Below are 18,754 nucleotides of genomic sequence, written 5' to 3'. Positions count from 1 at the left end.
GTGTAAGACCAAGACGCAGCGTTGTAGCTTCCACCAAAAACACATTACAAGGACCAAGAGGCTTAGCTCCAGCAATCAAAGCTCACCATATTGAGATCGAATAAACAGAGTTTATAGAAGTATTTAAGAAATTGGAGGCGATGAGCTTAAACACTTTCCAGAATTTGGTGACGATCCAAATAACAATTACAAGATGGGGGGATAAAGTTTTGAACAACTATTTTTTTTTTTAATTTCTTTTCAAGAAGTGATAATTAATAAGAACATAACAAGTACAAGATAATGTTAATTTTAAATAAGAATAAATTTTTGAGTGATCAATTTTTTATCATTATAGGTATTAAAGATGTCGACTTTATTCCAACCCCGATGTTTTTAAACACCATATATATTCCAAAACATCTTCCAACTTAATTAATTCTTCATATAATTGAAGGCACTACAAGAAAAATATACCACTTCTAATATCATCTTCCAAACCTATATTCCACAAAGCACGTTCAGGTTCGATTTTTTGGTACTGGTGAATTACATGATGATGGCCATGAAGAGACTAAAATGCCTCTGTGATTTTTTTTTTTGACCACCAAAAAAGTGGACTACAGTGACTAAGTCACCAACTAGTCTCTTTTTATTTAAAAAAAAAAAAAAAAAAAATCATATTTCAATGACGAGCGTTCAGAAAGTTTATTAGGACCATTGTTACAATTTTGATAATAAAGAAAAAATCAAGATAAGATATTTTAGAGGAACGCAACAAGCAGTCATGACTCATGACACAACTGATGCCACAAAAAATAAAGGTAGCTGGACGACTAGACTTTTCGTTGTTAACTTCTTATATGTAAACGTGATAATAATGCTATTGCAGACAAAACTATACATGATAATGATATCACTTAAAAAGATAAAGAATTGATGTAGCATAGACACCTAATCCACATTTTTATTTGATATAATTTTCATTGACCATAAAGATATCAAATCAACTCCATGGCTGTGTTTAGATGTGGGGTTTCTGAGTTTCAAGGGATATACCGATGTTAAGTTTTTAAGGAATGAATCATAAAATGTCACTTGGAAGGGATAAGAAAAACTCTTACTCGAGCATTACAGGTATGTGAGAGAGATTTGCTAATTCCTTCATTGGGAGGTATTATCTACAAATCCCTCTCACGTGCATTTACAATGTTCATGGAGGACTTTCCTAAGCCCTCTATATAACTTGACATCCCTCTCATGTGCATTTTATGATTCGTTACTTCATAACTTGACATCAATCTCTTGAGACGTGGAAACCACTATCCAAACATAGCCTATAAGTTTTCATCACACCTTGCCGCTTGTTGTTCAAGTCCATGCGCCTAATCCTCTTAATATGTAAGTTCTTTATGGAAACCAATTTCCACATTACATATTTTAGCCTTTCCCCCACCCATTTTTATTTGGGAAATTTTATTTAGACCCTCAAAACTTATTTCCACACCCAACTTAAATATTGTTACCATTGAACTCTTCACATTAACCGTAAATTAATGTGATATAAGGAAAATATATTGAAAGGAGATGAACCCATATCAGCCCCACCAACTTCCACAGCTTTCCAGCAACTTCTTCACTGACGCCGGTAAATTTTTCGTGTCAGTGTCTTCTATTTTTAGGCTCATTTTCCTTTCTGTTTGTTCTCATCCTCCATTCTCTCTCTCTCTCTCTCTCTCTCTCTCTCTCTCTCTCCTTCTCTCTCCTTCTCTCTCCTTCTTGATAAAATATGAACCTGCTAGGGTTTCGTGGGTTCTAGGGTTTAACCCATGAGAGAGAAGTGTTGAAGATGGTTTTGTATATTTGCTTGATGAAACAATTACAAGATGAAACATATATATAGGGAAGAAAAAGAACATAAGCCTAATTTTGCCTAACTTACCTAACTTGCTTGACTAACCTAACTTGCCTAACTTTGAACAAGAAAATTGACTAGCCTACCATTATTCCAACATGTTTATTTCAAGCATTTTAACACTCCCCCTCAAGTTGGAGTGTGAATGTCGATGACACCCAACTTGCTAATTAAGACCTCAAATTGTGCCGAGCTTAGTGGGTGCCAAAGGTTTGAATGACGGTTGACATTGTGAGCTAAATGAGGATTTTGTGTTGACGACAAGTAATAGAGCCCATTATATCGCTTGCCCAGGCCAATCGTCCTCCTCGTAGCCATGTCCTATGGCGTCTGCAAAATGGTGAGGATTACCATCCAAATTGTTTTTCTTGAGCATGGCCATGATTTGGTTGTACTCTTCAGGAGTGAACTTGGGGCTGTCACCGTTGGTTTCATGACGGTGCTGATCCGTGACTGTGGCGACTTCACTGCCAGTCTTTGTTTGATTAGCAGCAGGTTTCTTCTTGTTAGGAAGAATCGTCTTTTTGCCATGGTATTTGTGCCCCGGTGGAAAACCATTGAGATAGAAACACCGATCTACGGTATGATATTTTTGATCACAATATGAGCATTTAATAGAGGAGTTACCTCGTTGTGCAGCCTATGGCTTGTCAAATGCATCGCATGCAAACTGTTGTTATGACGAGTGAGAGATACCTCCACTTGTTTCTCTTGTTGTAAAACAAGAGAGTACGCCTTTAGTTTGGTGTAGTAGACTGAGATCGATTGTTGCTCAAACTGTTGTTATGACGAGTGAGAGATACCTCCACTTGTTTCTCTTGTTGTAAAACAAGAGAGTACGCCTTTAGTTTGGTGTAGTAGACTGAGATCGATTGTTGCTCCTGTCTGTGCTCAACAATTTCTCTCTTAATTTGGTAAACACGTGAATCGTTCCCTTGAGAGAAACGATCACGCAAGTCAGCCCACACATCTGCTGCTGAAGTGTAGTAGGAAACGCTGCTTGCAATGTCTTCATGTACAGAATTCAGGATCCATGCGAGAACCATGTCATTGCATCGTTGCCACAATGCAAATTGTTTATCTGTTTCAGCAGGTGGGTCAATGGTTCCATCGACCAAACCTAGCTTGTTCTTAGCACTTAGACTGATGCGCATAGCACGGCTCCATGTGTTGTAGTTGTCTCCTTGAAGGGTTTTGGAGACCAAGATGTTCCCAGGTTGATCAGAGGGATGTAATAAAAACGGGTTCGAGAGATCAGTAGCCATCTCTAATGGTTTTGTGTTGGTTCCTGAATCACTCATGATGACGATGTTGTTGGTTGTGGTGCGGAAGCGTTGAAGATAGGTGGGGTATTCAGAGTCACCAGAAACGATGCTCTGATACCATGATAAAATATGAACCTGCTAGGGTTTCGTGGGTTCTAGGGTTTAACCCATGAGAGAGAAGTGTTGAAGATGGTTTTGTATATTTGCTTGATGAAACAATTACAAGATGAAACATATATATAGGGAAGAAAAAGAACATAAGCCTAATTTTGCCTAACTTACCTAACTTGCTTGACTAACCTAACTTGCCTAACTTTGAACAAGAAAATTGACTAGCCTACCATTATTCCAACATGTTTATTTCAAGCATTTTAACACTTCTACCCGTTTTTCTCTTTATTGCTCACTTCCTTCAACCGACAAATGCCGACGAAGATGGGGACCTATAGAGTTTTCAAGTGTTACAGAGTCGGTGACGTGGAGAATCACGACCAAGGGTGCCTTTATGTTGTATGGAAGGCGTTCGATGTCAAAACTTGAACGGAAGGTAAATGGGCTGCCATGGAAGGCAGTTTGATTTGAAGTTGCCTTGAAAAATCGTTGGCAAATCTCTTGTGGGGTTTGAGCTGGAAGAACGGTGGGTGTGGAAATACATTTTGATTTTGTTTTTTGTTTTTCGGTTTTAGACAAGGGTGACTTAGGAATTTTAATAAAATATTTTTAGAGTTGGGTGTAAAAAGAGGTTGAATGGGTTTTAATAAAATTTTCCTTTTTATTTTTAACTATTACAATAACAACAACAAAGCTTTTTTCCCACTAACTGGGGTAGGCTATATGAATCTTAGAACGCATGTCTTCCGTTAGATCCAAATACTAAGTCTTTTCTTAGAGTCCCTTCCAAAGTCTTCCTAGGTTTTCCTTTATCCCTTCGGCCCTAAACCTCTGTCCCATAATCACATCTTTTAACCGGAGCGTTAGTAGGCCTTTGTTTCTTTTATTTTTAACTATTAAATTGATTAAATCAAACGGAAATAAACATGATCAAACAAGAGTGCGTGAGAAACTAAAAAATATGTGTGAAAATGATCTCCCTTCTTTAATCATTACGAGTTTCAAGAACGTCAAAAATCAGCATATAAGATTTAATTTATGGATGGCCAACACTCTAAACAGAAGTGAGATATTCTCCAGTTCTCTGGTCTCGCTTCAACGGCCCGGATCTCTGTGTCCTTGAGTGCCAAACACAGATATACAAAGAGGATCTCGATTCCAATAGACACAGACAATACTAAACAGTAAACAATATGTCAAATTGTCTGTATTTTAGTTGAGCCTAATTCCAAATACTGTAGTTTCGTAGTGCTTCACATAGGTCCATAGCCAAACATTCTTCGTTCTTAAAAGAGTTTGCAAAGTGTAATTTCATTCTTATTGAATTCTCTTAAAAAGTATATAATTGTGGCACTCTTTGATCGATATGCTTTTTAGCTAGGGAGCCATATATTCAAATTCTTGAGTGGTCAATTCCGATTTATCTGACTGTCAAATAGTGATCGTATTAAATACATATATTCATATTAATTATATATGACAGTTATATAATAATTATATCAAATACATGTAAATATTATAACTAGTCTCATCTCATTAATCACTTTTAATAATAAACACACGTGTAAAACAATGTAACAATCCAAAGTTAAAGAGTATGTTTGGATGAGACACAGACTTTCAATATTTCTACTCATTTTACCTCTAGCTAATATTTCACAATTGACTACCAAGTATATTATAAGTTAGATACACTTCTAATAATAAATCCTGTCTTAGATATTCTCACAAATTTGTGCCCCAACCATAACAAGGTTCACCAATAGTTGAGCATCGGGCTGCGCCCTACCACTTTCTCTTGTATTTGATTTTCAATCCTCATTTCTTTTCGGCAGATTGTCTCCTTCCAAGCAGTGCGGCGGGCGTCGCCTCCTCGGATGCGGGAAGCCAAATTTTTATGCCACCGTGATTATAAATTACTATTTATTACGATTATTGCTAATTATTATTAGAGTAATACTTGCATCATATGGAGAATATACATATTTTATCCTTATGAATAGTGTGTTATTACTACATAAATCGCATAATTAGAACCGTTTAACTTCCTAATCTTTATTAAAGAATATTTAAAAACAATAATCATTCCAAATGGATCATTTAGTCAGCAAAATGTGTCATGTAAATAAACCGTTATTCATGAATATGCTAGTATAGTACTAACGTTGTCGATTTGTCCTTACATTAGGATGTGTAAGTGATCTCTTGTTCAAATTAATGATTTTTTTTTAATAAGAATTAAGAGTTAAATGATTATTATTATAAACATTTATACAATAAAGATATATAATTCGTAATGAGTGGGATATATCCATTCTCTTTACTAGGAATCAGAGCCGGCTTTGGGAGAGTGTGACTGGTTCCATGGCATAGGGCCCTAAAATTTCGGGGGCCCCCAAAAATATTTTTTATTGAATATAATAATACATATAAAATAATATTATATAAAAATAATATATAGAAATACTAATCAAATCAAAATATATACATATAAAACTCTGATGGGCCAAAAGCCATCCGACTACTAGTCTACTACCTAAAAACCATCAGTCAGACTACTCCCTAAAAGACTAAAGGGTTAAAAGCCATCAGACTACTAGTACTATCTATACAAAAATATATAAAATAATAACTAATAAAGGGCAAAGTTAATCAATTGGAGAACCCCACTACTGAGGCAAACAATTCAGACTACTTCTCTCTCTCACGCCAAAATCCCATTGCTGCATTTCACTTTTCTTCTTTTCACACCAGATTACCGTCACTACAGATGCAAATAATTCAACGCAGAGCACCAGAACTCTGCGCCAGTGTGAGTGTCCCAGACTCCCAATGTAATTCCTTTTTCTCTTCGTCCCATTGTTATATTTCCCACAAATTATTAAACCCTAATTTATAAATTTATGAAATTAAAGAAAAACTTCCAAATCATGAAGACAATTCAACTGATCAGAGTGATGTAGACTTAGATCAAAATAAGATATTTACTAATTTAAGTATATTGACTCGAAACTTGAAGATTTGGGTATTTCTCATAATGATTTTTTTTTCTTTTGTACCTTTCAGGACAAAATAAAAAAATCACTAGACGCACACATATTACGAACTATCAGGTTTCATTGTTCATACTTACTATAATTTTATTGTGATCTTTTTTGACACATAAAAGATGGCACCTACTAGAAAATATCCATCTAGCTACTTGAAGCGTCAAAGAAAAAGAAAAGTTGAACAATTGATTCAGTCTCAAAAAGGAGTTATTGATAGGTTCTTTCTGAAAGAAAAAGAACCACAAAGTTCAGTGGATGATTTAATTATGGAACAACAGGATGACAATGAGAAATTAGTTGATGATTTGGGCAATGATGAAATTGATGATGACCTTGATGAGAATGATAATCATGAGGATGCTCCTATTGTCACTGATCAACCGAGTGAGTCCATTCCCTCAAACATTTATGATCCTCAAATTTGGGATAGTTTGATCCTAAATGGATTGATTTGTTGGCAGAAAAAGGTCCTGGAAGAGATCTATTAATTGAGAAAGGTCCTAAAGATCAGTTTAATAGGCATTTTAATGCAGCCTTTTACACTTGATACTTATCCATTAGAGAGAAACATGATAGAGATTGGCTAGTCTATTCAAGGGATGTTGATAAAGTGTTCTGCTTTTGTTGTAAATTGTTCAAGAAAGGGCCTCTCAAAGGTCAATTAGCAAATGAGGGCTACAAAGATTGGACACATCTCAATGTGAGGCTTAAAGAGCATGAAAACAGTTTTGATCACATCTCGAACATGACCATTTGGATTGATTTGCGTCTTAGATTGCAGAAAAATGAAACAATTGACAAAGTTGTGCAATACCAGATCAAGAAAGAAAAAGAGCATTGGAGGGAGTTATTATGAATGTTGATTTCCAGTTTGAAATATTTAGCTAAACACACACTGGCTTTTCATGGAAATAACGATACGCTTTATCAAGGAAGTAATGGAAATTTTATGGGCCTAGTTCAAATGATGGTTGAATTTGATCCATTGATAAATAATCATCTTCAACGCTTCCAAAATAATGAGATTTGTTATCATTATCTTAGTCATACTATCCAGAATGAGTTGATATTGTTGATATCTTGTAAAATCAAAGCTGCAATCATTCAAAAAGTCAAAGAAGCTAAATATTTTACCATGATACTTGATTGTACTCCTGATTTTAGCCACCAAGAGCAGATGACCTTGATCATAAGATGTGTGGATATGAACAATACTCCAGTAAAAGTAGAAGAATATTTTTTGCAATATCTGATTGTGAATAACACATTAGGAGAATGACTGTTTGAAGAGTTGCATAATGCATTAAAAGTTCTTGATCTTGATATTGATGATGTAAGAGGGCAAGGTTATGATAATGGATCAAATATGAGAGGGAGACACCAAGGTGTACAAAAGAGGCTTTTGGATATAAATCCTAGGGCAATGTACACTCCATATGGTTGCCATAGTCTTAACTTAACACTTTGTGATATGGCAAATTCTTGTGGCAAAGCGAAAGACTTCTTTGGAATAGTACAACGTATTTACAGCTTGTTTGCAAATTCTACAAAACGATGACTGATTTTGAAAGAAAATATAAAAGGACTAACTCTCAAATCATTGTTGGCCACACGATGGGAAAGCCGTGTTGCAAGTGTTAAAGCAATTCAATCCCAACCTCTACAAATAAAAAAAGCTTTACTCCAATTAGCAGAAAGTGACAATGACTTAGTAACAAGAAGTGCAGCTAAATCTATGGGAACATACTGTTGGAAATGTGCCCTAAAACCAATCATATGATGATACTTTACGGACATTTCACAAAGTTAAACTAATGTAGTTTAAATGTAAAGGGCAAAGATTATTGTTTGAGCCGTCTCATATAAATGTTATATGCTTAAACGATAAGTCCAAGGAATATGTGATTGGAAGAATGCGATCTAAAGAAGTTAGATTCATGAGACCATTCTTTCGTTGACACATCCTAAACGTTCCTGATCATAGGATTGTCAATTGGGCATTGACAGTCCGTTAAGATCAGTACGTGCTATGTTTTCTCTCAGGGAGAGTGACTAGTCTCGAGTCATTGGTGTGTGTGACATCAAGACAAGTACGTAGGTGCTCAATAGAGAATGAGTTCACTGAACACGATCAACGAAGAGTTCTCATATTCATGTCACATGAGAACTCATGGTTGGGATAATGCAAATTAGTCTTTTGACCTGAGGCATCACAGTTGTCTTGTGGTTAGGTCCTTAATCTTTGATTATGTCAAAGTCACTCCATCAGGAGGGTGTCCATGACATCGTTGGGGTTAAGCCACTTAGCCATGAAGGCAAGTGAATGCGCAACAAAGGATCTATAACCTTCAAACTGTTTGAGGGAGAATACTCTATGATATGATTAAGAATCTTTGGCCAAAGTATGAATGAGATTTAGGAATTTGTTCCAAATCACATTCAAGGTAATCATATAAGCACAAGACTCACATTGGATAGTAGACATGAATAAACTATCAAACCAAACAATGTGGTCAAGAGTATTGTATTAGAGAAAGACCGTATTGCATTTGTAATCCTAAAACTGAATAGGTTCTCCACCTCTTCTGATTAGCTTGGGTAACCATGACATGCTGTTAGGCGTCAACCATGGTTTGTGGAAGCCCTAAAAGTGTATTATCACTAACGGGAGAATTGAAAGTAAGTTTCAATTCACAATCGATTTGAAAGAGTTTGAATCGCCCACTGCCTCGCTAAAAGGAACCTAATGGATCGTACACCGTGTAAGGTAGAGATTGAAGATTCAACGGAGATGAGTAAGAATAATTAAATGGTTTAATTATTTATGGCAAGGATTAATTAATATGTTAATTAATCAAACGAATAAGTTCGTTAAAGACCTCGGGATAGTTTTGGACCTTAAGGCCCAATGGGCTTCGAACGTCAAGTCCATTGACTTAAGTTGTATGACAACTTAATGAATAATGATTCACAAAGGCCCAAATAGCCCAATAAATCCCCTTAGGCCGGCCATTTAGAGGAGGGTAGTGAACTTGGCTTAATTGCAAGTTTGCCACTCCATTGTGAGGTGGTATAAAGACATCTTTATAGCCATTTCATCCTTAGGGTTTTCTTAGGAGTAAAGATGAGAACACAAACCTCCCTTTGCTCTCAAAGAGGCCGGCCAATCTAGAGGGGAAAAGCTAGCAATCTTACTTCCTCTAGGTCACTCATTTCTTCTACAATATGCCTTGGTGTGGAGACTTAGAGGTTCTCAATTTTGGGAACTTGGAGAAACCTTTTTCATCCATCCAAATCCATGGATCTAAGATGCAAGGAATGAAGGCCCTCTCTTTGGGTGATTAGCCTTTGCTTATGCAAAGAGGAATCTACAAAGGTATTGATTTCTCAACTCACTTTGTTTTGAGTTGAGTCTTGGTTCACCTATCTACTAGGCTTTGAAGTTCATGGGTTAAGTTTTGTTTTTGAGTGCATATAAACATGATTCCGCCTTTTAATTGTTAATTGCATGTTGTTGATGTTGCTCAAATGAACTTGTTTTTCACAAATCTTCCTTCACATACGACATTGGGAATTTTGAGTTTTTATTGGGCATGACTATTTGGTATGAAATATTGGCTACTGTTAATGAGGTTAGCAAAAATTTGCAATCTACAGACATGCTTATTGATGTTGCTATAGAACAAGTACAAGGATTGATCGCTTATTTTGAAAAGTACAGAGAAACTGGATTTGCAGAGGCTATGATTAATGCTAAAAAACTTGCTATTGAAATGGAAATTGATCCTGTGTTTCCAGAAAAGCATCAAGTTCGTAGAAAAAGACATTGTGATGAGAATGAAGGTGAATCATCCCAACCAACTGAATAATCAGCAGAGGAATCTTTTAGGGTTCATTACTTCTTGTATATAATAGATCAAACTATTGGTTCACTGAAGAGAAGGTTTGCAGAATATCAAGCGTATGATGATATATTTGGGTTTTTGTTCACTTTGGAACGGTTGAATTCGATAGACAATGATAAATTGAAAGATTGTTGTGATCGGCTTCAAAACTTTCTCAAGAAAGATGAGCTCTTTGATGTTGACGGGGATGCATTATTAGTAGAGTTGAAGCTTTTACGAGAGCGTTTGCCAAAAGAAATAAGGACATCCATTGACATATTGAACTACTTGAAGGGGATGCGTTGTTTCCCGATCGCAAGCATTGCATACAAAATTTTGTTGACTATACCTGTTACTGTTGCATCTGTAGAAAGAAGTTTCTCAAAGTTAAAGTTATTAAAATCATACTTGCGGTCAACCATGTTGCAGGAAAGGTTAAATGGACTAGCTTTGATATCGATTGAAAGTGATTTTTTAGACAAAATTGATTATGAAGGTTTAATTGATGATTTTGCAGCAAAAAATGCACAAAGAGCCATCTTTAAGTGAAGCTTCGGTGCTAGACTTTTTTAAGTTTTGTTTATTTGGTTTCTTTAGATTGAACTTATTGTTAGTTATTAGTACTATGGTTATTTTGTAGCTTTCTTTACATTTAATAATATTTAGAAACAGATAGTTAGTTAGTTTTAAAGTTTAGCATCAATACGTTGTTCAATTTTTTTATTTTTTTTTTTTAAATGTCTTATAAGAAGGGCCCCTTTTATGAATTTTGCACAGGGTCCCCAAAATTTCAGAGACGGCCCTGCTAGGAATGTAAGTTTCATGCACTTTAAGGAAAGAGATCCCCTCCCCACATCAAATTTTAACAATCCAAACCTTCTATTTTGTAAGTCTTGATTCATATATCATCCTTGCAAAAATTGAATTCAATCTGAAACCATTTGTGTATTTAATTATCACAATAAAATTTTAATGTCTTCTTAGAATAAAGTATTCGTCAATTTCTTTGAACTTAATTAGATACCTCAAATATTTTTAATTTAGCTAATATTTTATAAAGATGATATATAAAGTGTAACTTGAAAAATAAACGGTTAGGATAAAGCGATGTGATGTGAATCGCACAAAATAACCGTCATATTTGTAAAAATATGAGAAATCTCTTCCAGACCTACTGATCTCTTCCCTTAAAGATGTATTATCCAAAATTATTAATCGGTAGGCGTGTGTCATTCTTCCTCGTGCGATAGGGACCTTTCACCTGTATGGTTGAATATATGGAGAGGAAATTTCCTGCAAGTTTCCCTGCAATTATATATAGTTTAGCTTTTTCACTACCCTCCAACTCCAAGTGGGGAATCCACTGACTTTTGTCACTCACTTTACAATATATAAACATACAGTGTTTTTCTATGTTTATATTATTTTGGCGGGCTCCTCTCCACCTGAAAGTGAGTCCGCAGCGGAGGCCACCTCCTTATAGGCTCCACACTATTAGGCCATCTCCAATCGAAGGATTCTGAGGATTAAAGGGTTGAAAATAGCTTGAAAATTGTCTTCAACCAAGAGCTAGGCTAGAGGGTTAAAACGAGCCCTTTGGCCAGCCCTCGTTTGGAGATGGCCTTACTAGTCTTTGCCGACCGAGACTACTTTTTCCACGTCCCTCCATCGGGTCTTTAATCAAAACAATATTATTAATTTATTAATTTCAACGTTTAGCAAATGAAAAAATATTGTAAAAATGTTACTCGGTATCACATATTTGCAACATCTTTCTAGAGATAAGATTCGCATGCGTTGACAAACTCTATCTTTATTAGAGATATTGTACAAATGATGATACAAATAAGTGGTAAGTGTATCATTACTAAAAAATGTAGTGCTATCTACACATTCATTTTTGTTTGACTAAATTGGATTAATGTCTATGTGGTGATATGGTAATCGGAAGATAGCCTTCATGATGAAAAAATTCAGATTTAAACCCTCGTGGTAAAGTCCATTAGAATTCAAGTCCAAAATTAACATTTCTGTCAACTCTCCGTTCACCCATCCAACCTTCATAACCAAAAGGGGAAAAAAAACTCATTCATCCAAGGTTATGAATTCACAATCTGAAAAAATCAAATCCCTACTACTTTCCTAAATTCCAAACATATGACCAATTAATTCCGCGAGGAGAGATGTTATTGTAGAACTAGCTGACATTAAGAAGATAACCACGATGCTTCCCACGTAGAAGAGTTGGTTGCCTAATAAGTTGATTGCCTGATGCAATATTGTGCCAAATTGATACATAAGTTCCTGCGTTCTCTTTGCAATAGCTGCTTCCCTACATGCTGAAGAAACCTGGACGGCGAAATGGATAGTCTCGAGAGGAGATAGAGGAAGAGGAGGGAGCCCATGAAGGCGAGGATTATGGATGTGGTTTGGAGGAGCAGCATGGTGGTGGCTTTATAAATTTGGTGGATTATCTTCTGAGCATCTTATCACTACGGGAATTATTAATCCAATTTAGTTTTTTATTTTTCATATATTTTTTGTTAATTTATGTTTTTTTATCTTATTCAATTCATTCGATCTGACAATCGAAAATTAAGAAACTTGTGTGAAAACTAAAAATGGGTGTTTACCACCTAAAAACCCCATGCATGGAGTGAGGGTAGCCACATATTAAGTCTTGAAAGAGTCTTTGTAAGTTTCCTAGCTCTTTCCCACTAAAGCAGCGAGAGAGAGAGAGAGAGAGAGAGAGAGAGAGAGAGAGAGAGAGAGAGAGAGAGCGGCCTCTTCCGGCTTGAATTTCAAAATCTTGATAACTGATAAGCTCTCAATATATATACACAGGCACAGCTAAGACTACTCTCTCTCTAAACTACTGTCCACTAAACCAAGCCGGGGATGAGTAGCAGTGTTGCTGTGTAATTAGCTCCAGTTGGTTCGGTGCTGGAAATCTGTAAGTAATATTTCTATAAATACATTATATCAATCCATGAATTCTTCTCCAGTTCTCCTTGTTCTTTTCTTTTTATTTGGTCTGCTGGCTCTCTTTTTCTTCTTTTAGTTTACGGAAAAAATGATAAAAACTCTCCCTCTAATGTTTGTTGGTCCAACAAAATTTCCATGCGTATATTCTTAGAGTTCAAGCTTTCGTTTATCAAAATTAATAATAACTTAAACAAAAAAATTACCTGCATGATAATTTTTTTTCGAACAAAACAAAACAAATATTATCATGCAAGTATGTTAGATCGCTATTTTTACTTGCATAATTTCCGTACACTCATTATTATCTTCATGTTTTTTGTAATCCAGTACCTTGAATAATCATATATATGTGTGTGTGTATTACTTGAATACATATTTAGTTTTTCCTTTTTACTTGTCAATCTTGTACGTACCATTACATGGCTTAATTAGAAGCATAACAGATTCACCATGCCAGTCTTGTTGTAAACTATAACTTGTAAGAATAATAGGCAAAGGATGACCAATGGTTCTGGAACAAAAGGAGGACTAGGATCCGGATCCTTCTTCTTCTTCTTCTTCTTCCTTCTTCATCTCTGCAGTTTTGCTTCTGCTTTGACTTCTTCTTCAACTCTTCTTCTTCAAATCTGCTTCTTCTTCACTTTTCTGTTTGTTTCTCTAGAAACTTCTACACACTCTTTTTTAGAACAAGAAGCTGGAGTATCTGATCAACCACTACTACGAAGTTGCCGATTACCGGCTCCGGTGAAGCCCGACTTCGGGGAACTCAGGCTTTAAAAGGATCTGGAGGATCCGGATGGATGAGATCCGGAGAGGATCCAACCTTGCTCTGTTATTTGATTCTAATGGCTCTGTCTGTGCAAGGAGATTCTCCCTTTAATGGAGTCTTTTCTTTTCTATCAAAAAAATTAAAAAAAAGACTCGCTCCAGTTTTAACTGCTCATTTTCAAAGGATTTTAGTGAATAAACAATTTTTTATTTCAAAAAGTAATAAAATAAAAAAGATCCCCACCATTGCGAATAGGGCCCGACATGTGTTTTTAGTGCCGGACACATGACTGGCTCTTTCCATAACATTTTGGTACTTCGTCAGCCTAACGTAGGGGAGTGACGTATAACTCTACAAAAGAGCGAACCAATTGTGTTTGTCTTTTATTTTTCTTTTCTATATTTTAGTTAAATTGATCTATGAAATTATTATAATTCCTTACCTTAGTCTTTAACAATGAAAATTGATAAAAATGATCCTAAATTTGTCTACCGTAAATTCTATGAAAATAAGTCAACATATATTCTTATTAAATTGTCACGTGAATAGCTACGTGATCATCTTTTTAAAGATATTTTTGTCAAATCAATTATTCTATGAAAATAAGTCAACATATAATCTTATCAAATGGCCACGTGAATAGCTAAGTGATCATCTTTTTAAAGATATTTTTATCAAATCAATCAATTCACTTAATGAAGATATTGACAGATTTTTCACATAAGGGTAAAACAATTTATGGTGGACAAACTCATGGATCACTTCTATCGGTTTTTATTGTCAAGAACCAAAATAAAGAGTTATATCAATCTTAGTGTCTATTTTGGCTGAAAAAACCTTTCTTTCCTAAATGACCAATATACTACATCTGAATTTTTGAAAGAAATACACTAAAACTTGTTTTCTTAAATAAAATTAAAATTGTTGCTTAGTACTACAACTTAATTAATCGAACTTTTAAGTAAGAAATCTTGAGTTCAAATATTATGGATGACAAGTTCGATATATTCTATCTCATCTTAATGTAAATACATGGTTGTATTAAAAAATTGACATTATGGGTTATCTCACTCTACTAGTGTAAATCAAATCACTTATTATTGGTTATCTCGCTATTTAACTTGTAGTTAATGCTTTAGAAACATCCTACATTATAAATTACTTGCTAATTCAGGTTTTTCTGTGTAGATATAATAATTACAGGCGTTTACGTTACTTCCACAAGTTCAATTAGGAAAAATGTCTAGTCCACGAGCACAAAGTATACCAGCTCCAACTGGGATTCAAATGGCGGCAGTAAATGGTGCTCCGGTTGCTGAAAATGTCGTCATTGGCATTCCCGCTTCTACAGAACCCATTCATCAACCGACCCATCCTTCACGTCATCTACTAGAAAATACCAATAGTACGTGCGATCTTCCTCTTTAATGCGCATCCCATGCATATATGATTCTTTTTTTTTCTCTTATAAAGAGATGCAAGTATGATATGTATGTGTGTGTGTCTATATATATATATATATGAGTGATAGTTTACATATATTATCCCGGAAATATGGCACAAGCACAACCATTGTATTTGCATGTTGGTTAATTAAAGTGGCAAAAAAGTCAGCAAAATTATTTGAACTGCTATTATCTAATAATACAGAGTTTGTACGATACAGGCAGTAGCATGAGATCGTAGACACTGATTGAAAGTGTGAAGATCAAGATATGGACTAAATGTCACCATGTTACGTTAACAAAGAATAATACCTTAACTATAGTATGCCATCCGTAAACTTAAGAGTATATTAGTTTTGATAATAATTGTGTCCACCACGTGCGTGCATCTAATATTTTGTTCACTTGTGATTAATGTATTTCACTGTACAAACATAATAATAAAAAAAGTTTATTTTCCTCATCATCATTAAAATATCTTCTGTGTAAAAAAGAAAAAAGATCAATCAAAATTTGGAGTTTGTTTTTCTACATTCATATGTATTGAACAGATCGACCGGTTTGAATGCTAGTAACCTCCTAATTAGAATGATAAATTGTCTATTTATTTGATATAAAGTGAATTTTTAGATGATGCGAAAATTATAGCATTTATACTGTCAAAATAAACTAAAAAACCAAGTGAAAGATTCAAGCGCGCAAACACACACACACACATTACATTCAACAAATTAGTCATATGCTCAATCTAACTTCACCTCTCTTGCATCCAACACAGGAGATTCCTACTTGAACTTGTGTATGCCCCTCTATAAAGCTGCAATGAAAGGCGACTGGGATACCACCAAGGACATCTTAAATATCAACCGGGCACTCTTAACCGCTAGTATAACAAAAGGATGGGAAACTGTTCTTCACGTTGCAGCAGGAGTAAAGGACAATATTCACTTTGTGGGGGAACTAGTCCAAATGATGGATGAAGAAGACTTGGCACTTCAAGACATTAAAGGAAATACGGCACTGAGCTTCGCTGCTGCAACTGGAACCCTAGAAATTGCCGAGATTTTGATACGAAAAAATAGGTCCTTGCCAACAATTCCAGGTGGTAAAGGAATGACACCACTCTATGTGGCTGCTTTGTTTGGACAGTCTAAAATGGCGTGGTATTTATACGATAAAACATATGAAACGTTGAATGAAAAGAGCCGCAGATTTCTATTCTTCTGTTGCATCGATCATGATCTTTATGGTAAATACTTGGAACTTGTTAAACATTAAACACATCTTTATTTCTTGACTACTCTTGTTTTAAAAATTGTTTGCACTCTTTCCAACCCCCCCTCTTCTTTTAATCTTTGTATATTGTGCAGATGTAGCCCTGAAGTTGCTAGAAGATGATACTACATTAGCAACGGCCCGCAAAGGCGACGGTGGAACGGCCTTGCATGTCATAGCTCGAAAGTCTTTAGAATTTGGTGACCAAAGTACTCCTGGAATGTGTAGAAGACTTATGAACACATGTGAGTTAACTCTTCTAAAAATTATGATATCAAAATGTGATGAATTATATAAAAACAAACTTTACGTACTATCGTATTTGATCATCCCACATTAGTACGAAAATTGCATGTCCTTATGAATATCAACCTTGTTGTTTATGTTGTAACCATTTTAATTTGCAGTGAAAGTACTCCTAGGCATAAAGTTTTCTTACAAAAGAAACTTGAAGCAAACTGAAGCCTTGAAACTAGTCGAATGCCTTTGGAAAGAAATGTTGAAACATGACGATGATGAAGTCATGCGTCTGATAGGAGAACCTTCAGAATTACTATTTGATGCAGTGAAATTAGGAAATTATGAGTTCTTGTCCGTTCTTATTGACTCTTATCCGGAGTTGCTATCAGAATGTGACGACAACAATCAGACTATATTCCATATTGCAGTCTTGCATCGTCATGCATGTATCTTCAATCTAGTGCACGAGACAGGCTCCATCAAAGATATCATAGCAACATATACTGACAATGAGAATAACAACATTCTACATCTAGCAGCAAAATTGGCACCTCAAGACCAACTCAATCTTGTGTCTGGAGCGGCTCTTCAAATGCAGCGAGAATTAGTATGGTTTGAGGTATGATTAAATATTATTTTATAATCAACTTTAATCGCCTAAAAATTCTTTGCATTCTTTAATTTCATTAATGATCATTGATGTGACAGGAAGTCGAGAAGATAGTGCAACCTCCCTTCATAGACATGAAAAATAACCAAGGAAAAACACCTCGAGAATTATTCACTAGCGAGCATGAGGATCTATTGCACAAGGGAGAATCATGGATGAAGAGCACTGCAAATTCGTGCATGCTTGTTTCAACTATTATCGCCACTGTCGTGTTTTCAGCTGCATTTAGCATTCCGGGGGGTATATCTGATAATAAACGAACACCGAATTTCGTAAAAGAGACAGCATTTCTAATCTTCATCATATCTGATGGAGTAGCACTCTTTTCCTCATCAACTGCAATCCTCATGTTCTTGTACATCCTTACATCACGGTATGCTGAAAACGATTTTCTCAAATCCTTACCGTTGAAGTTGATGATCGGACTCACTTCACTCTTCATATCTATAACATCGATGATGGTAGCTTTCAGCACAGCCTTCTATTTATCTTGTCGCTACGAATTGAGATGGGTTCCGGATCTTATATTTATATTTGCATTCGTCCCAGTTGCCTTGTTCGCTTTCTTGCAGTATCCTCTCCTGTCTGACATATTCTTTTCAACATATTGTTCAAGTCTTCTGTTTCAGCCAAGGAGGGATTTGATTTACTGGAAAGTCAAGGCCTAATTTGTAGAACCCTCTAACTGATACCTGGCCTCCACAATGATGTGTATATATGTATATGATGATTGCTCAAAATTGCATGTCCAATGCGCTTTGGTTATACCATTAAATGTTTTTCTTGAGTAATTTATCAAATTTGTGCTTTATTATGTATAACTGATCAAATAGATTTTATATCTAATTTATTTAATTTTGACTTACTTATATTAATTTTAATGTGCATGACCATTAGAATGATGGAAGGCAATTAAAGGATGAGGCGCAAAATAATAAATTGGCGATTAAGCCTTTGTTGGATACGGAAAGGAAATGAAACAAAGAAAGACAAAATATACGGCTGGAGTTATGCTTGACATTAATATATCAATAATGGATTAATCAATGAGCATTATTCAAGAAGGATATAAAGAGAAGTTTTGCTGCGCGGGCAGCTAAACCATACCCATTTTATTGTTATTCTACAATGAAAGTCACTTTTCAAGTAGATTCATATGGAGAAAA

General features: G+C 35.4%; 1 protein-coding gene and 1 pseudogene across 2 annotated transcripts; both read left to right on the top strand.

Annotated features, from left to right (window-relative positions):
- The first annotated feature begins 9,913 nt into the window (after nucleotides 1-9,913).
- Nucleotides 9,914-10,753, top strand: LOC137743000 (uncharacterized; annotated as a pseudogene).
- A 1,694-nt stretch (nucleotides 10,754-12,447) lies between these two features.
- On the top strand, nucleotides 12,448-18,402 carry LOC137742485 (uncharacterized). Of its 2 annotated transcripts, XM_088679943.1 has the most exons (6): nucleotides 12,448-13,157; nucleotides 15,147-15,363; nucleotides 16,182-16,652; nucleotides 16,774-16,923; nucleotides 17,086-17,537; nucleotides 17,627-18,402. In XM_088679943.1, exons 2-6 carry the CDS (start codon nucleotides 15,198-15,200, stop codon nucleotides 18,254-18,256), a joined length of 1,869 nt encoding a protein of 622 aa, XP_088536069.1. In that variant the 5' UTR covers nucleotides 12,448-13,157; nucleotides 15,147-15,197; the 3' UTR covers nucleotides 18,257-18,402. The 2 variants fall into 2 exon arrangements, with proteins under 2 accessions (XP_088536069.1, XP_068338469.2); XM_068482368.2 differs by lacking the exon at nucleotides 15,147-15,363 and having other exon boundaries at nucleotides 12,908-13,157.
- Nucleotides 18,403-18,754: the final 352 nt, after the last annotated feature.

This window comes from Pyrus communis, chromosome 11 (assembly GCF_041283825.1).
Source record: "Pyrus communis isolate YQ-2024b chromosome 11, ASM4128382v1, whole genome shotgun sequence".
In the NCBI taxonomy this organism is placed as follows: Eukaryota; Viridiplantae; Streptophyta; class Magnoliopsida; order Rosales; family Rosaceae; genus Pyrus; species Pyrus communis.
The sequence above is the reverse complement of the archived record's forward strand: the minus strand, read 5'-3'. Positions and strand labels throughout refer to the sequence as shown.